This window comes from Aulonocara sp. 'chitande type north' Nkhata Bay, linkage group LG13, assembly GCF_057382095.1.
Source record: "Aulonocara sp. 'chitande type north' Nkhata Bay isolate Kocher_YH1m ecotype deep benthic linkage group LG13, A_spYH_male_GT1.1, whole genome shotgun sequence".
Lineage (NCBI taxonomy): Eukaryota > Metazoa > Chordata > Actinopteri > Cichliformes > Cichlidae > Aulonocara > Aulonocara sp. 'chitande type north' Nkhata Bay.
In genome coordinates, this window is record NC_141356.1 from 17,746,011 (window position 1) to 17,755,693 (window position 9,683).

The window sequence follows — 9,683 nt, forward strand, 5'->3', positions numbered from 1 at the left end:
AAAATAGTCTGAGGTGATTTTACCTTTGTGACATGGTACATTATCATGCTGGAAGCAGCAAGATGTCAAAAGATGGGTACACTGTAGTCATAAAGGGATGGACATGGTCAGCAGTAATACTCAGGTAGAGTGTGGTGTTTAAATAAGGCTTAGTGGTCCTACGGAGCCCAAGGTATCCCAAGAAAATACCCCCTCACATTTACACCACCAATAGTCTGAACCACTTATACAAGACAGAATGGGTCTATGATTTCATGTTGTTTATGCAAAATTCTTCTTTTTGACAATGTGCTTGTTTCTAGATTGTCTTATCCTTGTATTTATCCCCAAACGCCTTAATAAATCACCTATAAACATGACCCAAACAACAGCAATATGTTTTGTGCGAGTATGCACATAATGTGATTCTGCAGTATGGTTTCCTTTGTGTCAGCCATTTTCTTCTGTACTATACTTTTTTCGGAGGATGTGCATGGATTCTTTGTTTGTTCCTAATTCCATTCCATTTTTTAAAAATGTATACAGCGCCAATTCACGACAACATTCACCTCAAGGTCTATTATATTGTAAGGTAAAGACCCTACAGTTTTAGAAAGAAACACCAATAATAACACAAACTTCTATGACGAAGCACTTAGTGACAGTGGGAAAAACACACTGAAAGTGAAAAGAGAAGATTGGAGAAGAAATGCTCCGTCCATTAAGCAAAGCCCCCCCGCTCCCCACCAGCAACATAAGCTTATTGCTGCATAACAAAGTTTTATTCCTAATCTTAAACATAGCACAGAATGAGTGTGCCACGCAAAAAGATTTTTCATTTTAATGTCTACAATGTAAACAGTCAACACTATCACAAAAAAGGTCAGAACAATACTGAATATAAACTTCACCACAGAAAAATTTTAACATCACATTTGACACCAATTTCTTGCATAGGTAAGTAAAGTATTTAATTGAAAATAATTGTCATTTCTACAAAGTACACACAGTAACGTAAAAACATTTCACATGGTCCACTCACTGTACAAAAATACATTTTTTAAAATATCATATATTTACCACATTAAATAGAACAAAATGGTCCAAATATTCCAAATAAATTATTTGTCTTTATGCACAAATATCCGTGGCAAGGACCACTGTTAGAGGTAGAGAGAATAAACATACACTAGACAGGGGCACAACTTCACCCAAATCCAAAACTCCTATTTGCCACACTGTATTACACAAATGATAAAACACAGTGATCCACAACACTACCCTGAGGGTTTCATTCCAAAATTGGGACTATTTTAAAAATCACTCGAAGTGTGACAGCAAAGTTTCGATAATTTCATGGTTGCTGACTCACAAGACTCACAAGTGCAATCCATTGCAAAATGATATGGGCTGAAAACATTTATCAAACAAGACAGTTATGATTTTGGGTAACAACAACTAACCAAAGTTTGCATAGAAGCAGTCAATAATGACTTAAAATGGCCACAGCACCAACAAAACAGCTGTTTGGATAATAAGAACAGCCTTCAGCCTTGGCACAGCATAAATGAAGCTGAATTCAATTGAACCGAACTGAATTCTAAATTTATATTACAGTGACAGAAACAGTTGTTTTGATTCTTGTATAAATTACTGCACTTGTTAAATCAGACAGAGAATGATGTAATTCATTTTTAGGCATGTCTGAAGAATTTCTTTAACCACACTAGAATGCTCTGTGTTTCCTTTTGTGGAAAGTTTGGATTTTGAAATGAAACTCTCTGTAGACGTTCAGTAGCTTCAAAGTACATGCACGTCTGTACAAGCACCATATGTAAACAGATACTGTAACTAAACACACAGGCACTCTCACACACATACACCAATGTACATACATGTAACTCTTGTCACACTTGGGGTTTACCAGATGTCACAAAAAAACTGCATGTGAAAAAAAATATTTGCCTCATAAAACTTCATTTAATTTTAGCCTCAATAAATGCGAAAAGACTGGAAACATCACTGCATTTTATATTTCAAACCATTAGAAATGAATTAGCAGGAGCCTGAACACATTCTTGAGGGCATAATGGAGGGAAATCCTGCATTTTCTCTTCAAATACCTTTAGTTTTTCCGATATTGGCAGATTGCAGACAGACAGAAAACAGAGTAAAACCACAGAATTGTCTTCATTTCAAAACAACATGCAGATGATTTAAAAAATCTTTCAGACCATCACACAAACATCTCCTTGTTGACCCACATGAGCGTACGCGTGTCGTTGGGTTTGCATTCGTATTCAATGCTGTTGAAGCTGTTTCCCCACTGGCAGTGATCCCTCTTGTTGTAGTTGTAGTACTTCACCTGCCACACCGTTTCAAACATTCCCGCCTCTGTGAACTGAAGCAGAAGCAGATGTACCACTGTGTGCATACACTGGCGCACACAATGATGTAGAGCACATGCAGTGTGGTAGACTGGAACATGCATGGGTACTCTCTCTATAAAGGCACAGACTCCTGTTGCATCATGTGTAAAATCATTTGAAGATGCAGTGAAAAGGGAGCATACTGACAGCACAGATGGATGCACACACAGGCACACGCACACGCACACACACACACACACACTTCCAAACACACACACCAGATCATCCCATAGGCCTCAGCGTGTGAACTCAACAGATGGGTCACACATATAAATGTATGTAGACACAAATAACACAGTATTTCATAATGTATTTATATTTCATTTTACTGCCAGAAAACCAGAAACTTTAAATTTATTAATATATATTAATGTATTTTCATGTAAAATCTTAGCATTAGGTGTTCTCATTGCCATAAAAATCTATGTAGTGCTGCTTGCTGAAAGAAAAATGTACCATCTTCAATGATGTCACACTTTCTAAAATGGAACTTGAGCAAGGAAAGCGGAGGATGCTGGAGAAGCTGCGATTAAAGATACAAAGTGAATCTTCAGGGAAGTGTTTTTATCCATGGTGCATGAAAAGCTGTGACTGAGTGGGCAGTGCATGTGATAAAATATATACATGGGGTGCTGACGGTTCTTTAAGTTATCACTTTAACCTGTTAAGTTAAACTGTCTTAACTTGGCAAAGGCTAAGGCCGATTAACTTCTTATTTGCCAGCATAAAAACTATTTGTTTGACAGCACTCACTGGATATTCAAAACAATGGGATAGTCCATGGAGCTCACTGAAGTCTAAGAAAGAAGGTCTTCTTGAGATTTGCGATTCCATTTGAGAGTCCAAGATCACCTGTTGAAACAATTCTATATATTAAAACTTAGTTGGATTTGTCACTACTTTGCCAATACCCAAAACTGTCACCCTGAGATGAGAGGAAGTTGACTGAGATGTTCAGGAACTACTACCAAGGCTCAAGCCTGCCATGAACTGCAAACTGCTGGAAAACCAGCATCACTGTTCACAGTGAAAAGTTTTATGTCACTGTGGAGCGAGAGGGTACAGACCTGCCCCTTGAAATTTAATTGAAAATCCAACACCTTCAGCCTATATGGACAAGCGGATTGCCTTCTGGAAAAAAGTTTTTGATAGGACAAAATAAAGATTGAGCTACTTTGGCCGCAGTGAGAAGAGGTATGTTCTGAGGAATAAAGATGAGGATTTCAAACCTAAGAACACTGTAGCAACCGTCAAACACAGTGGTGGTAACATCATGATCTGGGGGCCGTTTGCTGCCATTATTACTGGTACATTGCACAAAATTGATGGGATAAAGAAGGAGGAGACCTGCTTCCAAATTCTTCAACCTTGCCTCAAATCAACAGCTAGATGGTTGAAACTTAGACAGAGTTGGGTGTTCCAGCAGGACAATAACTGGAAAGACACATCAAAGCTCAGTCCATGTCAGCAAACAAACCAGTTTAAATGAACTCTACCAACTCTGTCACAAACAGTGGTCAAATATCCAGCCATAATAATGCCAGGATCTTGTTTATGGCTACCAAAATTGAGATAGATCTTGGTGGAGAGTGGCCGAGCTAAGATCTTGTGGGACTTCCAGATACAGACGTACAAAATGGTGGTGGCAAACCAACCAGACATAGTGGTGGTAGACAAGCAGAAAGCAGAAGAAGATGGCCATAGTGATAGGTGTAGCGATACAGAATAACAGCAACATCAGGAAGAAGGAACACAAGAAACTTGAGAAGTACCAAGGGCTCAGAGAAGAGCTCGAGAAGATGTGGAGGGTGAAGGTAACAGTGGTCCTAGTGGTAATCGGAGCACTAGGTGCAGTGACTCCCAAGCTAGGTGAGTGGCTCCAGCAGATCCCAGGAACAACATCCAAGATCTCTGTCCAGAAGAGCGCAGTAAGGAACAGCTAAGATACTGCGCAGTACCCTCAAGCTCCCAGGCCTCTGGTAGAGGACACAAGAGAAGAATTTATATATATACTTTTGACTCTGTGTGGATTACAGAAAATATAAATAAATTCAAACTTATAATAATAATAATAATACATTTTATTTGAAAGCGCCTTTCAGAACACTTAAGGACACTGTACACAGCACAACACATAAAACAAATTTAAAATAGCAGAGTAGAAAGGTTATGTGGGATAAGCAAATTTGAACAAGTGAGTTTTGAGTCTAGACTTAAAGAGAGAAGAAAGTGATATTTCCTTAATCAGGAAGTAGGGAATTCCAGAGTCGAGGAGCAGACCAACTGAAAGCCCTGCTCCCCATGGTGGAAAGATGGGCAAGACGGGGAGAGGGGACAGAGAGAGAAAGAGAAGAAGAAGATCTGAGACACCGAGATGGGATGGTGATCTGAACCAAATCAGAGAGATATGGAAGGGAGAGATGATGAATTGCCTTAAGCGTATACAAAAGTATTTTGAAATTGATGCGATATTTGACCAGGAGCCAATGAAGCTGCTGCAGGACAAGAGTGATGTGATGGATAGAAGGGGTCCTGGTGATAATATGGGCAGCAGAGTTCTGGATGCGTTGGAGCTTGTGGATGGATTTTAGAGTAAGACCGAAAAGAAGTAAATTACAGTAATCGATGGCTATTAACAAGAATGGCAGTGGCATGTGGAGTGAGAAAAGGACAGAGATGATTAAACTTGTGCATCTAATTGTTGTTTTTTTGAAGTCATTAAAGACATATGCTTTACAATCAATCCACCCTGGAAAAAGTAATTAAAAGTTCAAAATTAACATGACATTCATGACCATGATGAATATATATAGCCTTCTGATCACAACAGTAATATTACACAAATACTGAGATATGATATAAATATATAATATATAAGTTGTGAATATGCTTAAATGTAGGTGTAAATATAAAAGTAGTCTTAGGTACTCCTACGCTCATAAAATACTGTATCAGGCTATCACAAATCAATGGACCGGTGATGCAGCTGTGCCACACATCATTAAAATCACTTTAACATAATGTTTCTTTTTGATTAAATGCCTCAACTCCTCACATGTCATGTTTCTCCCTCAGGCATAAGAGGACCTAAGACTTGAGAACGCAAGGAAAGGAATCAAGGACATACCAGCTGAGACTCACTGTATATCATGAGGTTGCTTTCCCTCCATTGTGATTGTCTTTCCTTCTTTAATTAGTCTTGTCTATTCAATTACTCTCTGCACACCCACACACCCACACACCCACACACACATGAATATGTATGTCCTGTGTAAATTGTCAGTCCATCTGTATTCTTGGATTCCTGATTTCTCCGTTTGGCTTATTGTGAGTTTGAATCAGCTTAGCATTAAACTGGGATTTTGGTGTATTCCTGCCTCATGTGTCCTTCATCTGGGTCCTCATTTGCATAAAACATAGTAGAAAGTTTGACAGAATTACTTCTATTAGTTCAGTGTTAAGTTCCAATCTTAATCCAAGTGTATTAACAAACTCTGTTAACACACAACTGACCGCAGTCACTGTTAACCTTTTTGGGTTTATTTCTTAGCCACCTGTGTTAGAACATTAGAGACATTTCTGGGTTTCGCAAAGCTGATTAAGAATAAAACATCACCATGGGCTCCAGGAAATTCAATACTTGATATTTTTACTGTTCACTGGAAGACAGAGCAGAGTTGAAACCCTAAATAGGTTATATTTCCACCCTCGAAACATTCATCATCTACCTGGTAACCTTGGATAAAAAAAATGAGGCTATCAAGATACTCTGTAACCATAGAAACACTGCCAGAACCAGAACCATGACAACATAAACAGGCATGGTAAGACCATCACTTGACATTAATCTCAGGATTATAAGAACATTATGAAACACAGATATAGATGAGGTGAAGTGGCTGAACACAGATGAGATCACTTGGTGATTAAAGGGCTGGTGAAGACCAAATCTTTCTATCAGCAGGTTTTGATTTTAATCTGTCTCCATCCCATTTATTCCTATTTTCAGTAAAAATGTGTGCCACAGTTATTATTATGTTGAAGTAATTGTAAGATATGACACAACAAAGCTGGTGGAGGATCTAGAGATATATTAAGAAGACCAGGTAAGTAGTCTAAATGCATCCAGATTAAGAATAAATAGATGATCTGGTTATTTCTGGAGCCAAAAAGGGCCTTGGTTGCTACAATGAAAAACACAAAACACTACCATGTTTAACGTCTTAAAATGAGTGGAACTGTAAACATGACTTGCAAAACTGATAAAAAGTCAATCAAGAGAACCAAAATCCAAATTGAAGATACATGAATGATAAAACCATCGTTAAAGAATTAGAATTTTTTTAAAGAGCTTACTGGGAACAGGGAAGCTCTTCATCAGGTTTCTTTACCAGCTCATATCAAAACATAATTCCTAAACACACGAGAACAGTTCTTCTTCCACCTCTGTGCTGTGCACAGTGTATCCATACCTGTATGCTGACCTGAACTGGTTGCCTCTCTCCACTTTTGGTATGTGCCACACCTTCTGTCTCGTACAGGCCAGTATAGACCACAGACTGTGGGTCTTTAGACTGCTGCTCCAGGGGGAAGGTCACCCCACCCACGCTCATTGACCTGCATTGACCAGATCACACAGCAAAAACAGAATCATCACAAAACAGCAAAGGTATGAAATGCATGAATGAAAATAGTTTTACACAAAGAGGGAGGGAGAGAGAAAATCAGAGGAAGAGGAAGAGAGAGAGAGAGAGAGAGAGAGAGCCTTGTGTTGACAAATCAGTTGGTGAAATAGGGCTACAGCTGGGCTTCACTGGCTTGCCCCACATTCAGTTCAACACCACCTATGCATCACTGCGTGTGTGACCTAGTTTTATATTGGAGTGCTCCTTCAGTGATGTTTTTACATCCTGGTAGTTAAATATCCGACGCTAATCCTTATTGGGAGATGCGAGTACGACAACTCACATTACATAATCATGAATTGTAGGCAAATCCCAGGAGGGCGGTGCCACAAAGCCCAAACACTGGAGTCCTAATCTGCGGGGGATTTGACGTGCAGCCAGTTGGGGTTTATGCTGCCTTTATGTGCTCCACGTAAAATCCAACTTTTGAACGTTGAACTTGGAAACAGTCTCTTTACCCCGTTGAGCGCTCCAGCAAGGCTTGCTTCTAATTCAGTTATTATTATTATTATTATTATTATTATTATTATTATTATTATTATTATTATTATTATTATTATTATTATTATTATTATTATTATTATTATTGAAAGCTACTTAAAAGAGGAAAAGGGGTGTGTTGTTTTAGGCTCTCTGTATTTTAGGCTTGAAAATCAAAATCAAGCCTAAAATACAGAGACCATCAGAACATCGTTGTAATCGACTGCAGGTTTAAAATCTGCACTTGCCTTCTCTTCAGCATATCTGCTAAAGTCAGTGGTATCAGTGCGTCTGCCTTATCCTTGGTCAGTTACAACAAAGACATGTATCTAATTACTCTCAGTGCAGATGAAGCAGAAAAGCAGTGGTGCTGTAGTGCAGGCTATTTCGCTTTAAATGGGAAATACATTAAATCAGAAACAAACAATACGACAAAGAAGTCCCAATATTTAGTAAATTCAGGGAGGATTAATAAAATATTCGTAAAACAACGTCATACAACCCCACAGGTCGCTATAGAAATAATTATTTAAAGGGAAAATATCATCAAAAATAGCAAATCAGACAGAAGGAAAAATCTTCATTATTTGAAAGGCTTTCTGAGCTTTTATCGCCATCCTCCAATAACGTTTATCTGAATGCCTGAAAATATGTCAGCGACGCTCTTTGATAAATGAAATGATCTTTGCGTTTCCAAAAATAGAATATAGATTTAGAATATGGTGATCTGGACGTGATATTTGCCTCCCTGGATTAATAGGTTTCCTAGCAGTTTGGTTGGGTTATGACCTGGTCAGGAAAATCCACATGGGCTACCTACGTGGCCTCGACCGCTCCTGGTTTAACAACCACCTCGATTTTGTACTTCGACCCGGTCAGAAGCTTGATGGTTCGGGTCTGTCCGAACCGGGTCCCGTCGGATTTGAAGTACACGGCTGTGTTGTTAGGAAGCATCTTCAGTGAAATCCCAATTTTCACGATCTGCGGAACGTTGGCCATGTTTCCATATAGCTAGTGTATCTCAGGAGGACCGCGGGGTGTGGGAGGGATCGTCGATCAGTTCGTGGAAACTGAGAAATGCCGTGTGGTGAATCCCAGAGAGCACCGCGCAGCACGGGGAATTGCGCTGCGTAATCCCGTCCAACCTCCAGAATATAAACCTAATCCCAACCGTTGCACTGTCTCTCTCTCCCTCTCTCTCTATACACACTCTATCACCGACTATAGCCACCATCCTCTCGATCGCTCTCTCACCTATCGTCACTGTTTGCTTGCAACACAACCAATGCTGCTAGTATAATAGGTCATCTATTCTCTCTCTTTATATCTATGTATATCTACGTTGTCATCGACCAATGTAAAATTTGTGTCTCGCTGTCCTTGGTCCTGAAGTCGTGCCAGTTAAGACAGCGGAGCACTTTAAGTGATCCTCAAAGGACCGATTAATCCTTGAATACTCTTAACACCGCGCACAGCTCTCCTTGGGTTAGGCGTCGAAAGTGACACATCGTCACAAAAACCCTTAAAATGAAGCAGTTTGAATTTTAACCCCCAAATGCACGAAGAAACAAACCTGGTCTCAAATTCTGTTCACAGAGCCGAATGACTGAAATTAGTCAGTGTACAGTAAACAGCATTAGTCTAGCTGGCAGTAGTTTCGAATCTATTTATTGAAAAGAGAAGTGTTATCTATATACACTAGAAAACCCCAATTTTTTCAGGTTTTTATTGAAAATTATGCAGTTTAATGTCTCATTGAGCTCTGAAATGAAAGCATAGTACAAATAAGCAATAAGAGTTAAAAAAAGAAATCATGGAATCAATTTAGAAACCAAACTTTATTCTAAACCTTTGACTCAAGTAGCCACCTTTGGCAGATATAACAGCTGAACACCCCGGTGGCACATTACAATAAAAATCGAAAGCTCTTCTCATATCTGTTGCAGAGATTACCATAAATGTGGGGCACATGTAGGTTGCTTTGCTTTCACTCTTCTTTCCAGTTCCTCCCAAGACCAGCTCGATGGGAGAGACTATGCTGGCCACTCCATACTTTCAAGCTTACTGTCTTGTTCTTTTTTCCTAAGTAAGTTTCTGGCATAGCTTGGAC

The 9,683-nt window shown here is 39.2% G+C and overlaps 1 protein-coding gene across 4 annotated transcripts; it reads right to left on the reverse strand.

The window, feature by feature from the left end:
• Window positions 1–806: 806 nt before the first annotated feature.
• cnrip1b (cannabinoid receptor interacting protein 1b) lies at window positions 807–9,030 on the reverse strand. Of its 4 annotated transcripts, none has more exons than XM_086258926.1 (3): window positions 8,394–9,024; window positions 6,893–7,025; window positions 807–2,380 (listed from the first exon to the last, which is right to left on the reverse strand). In XM_086258926.1, the coding sequence occupies exons 1-3, from the start codon at window positions 8,570–8,572 to the stop codon at window positions 2,216–2,218; spliced, it is 477 nt and encodes a 158-aa protein (XP_086115052.1). In that variant the 5' UTR covers window positions 8,573–9,024; the 3' UTR covers window positions 807–2,215. The 4 variants fall into 4 exon arrangements, with proteins under 4 accessions (XP_086115052.1, XP_086115051.1, XP_086115050.1 ...); XM_086258925.1 differs by having other exon boundaries at window positions 6,881–7,025; window positions 8,394–9,016; XM_086258924.1 differs by having other exon boundaries at window positions 2,238–3,260; window positions 6,881–7,025; window positions 8,394–9,030.
• Between the last annotated feature and the right edge of the window lie 653 nt (window positions 9,031–9,683).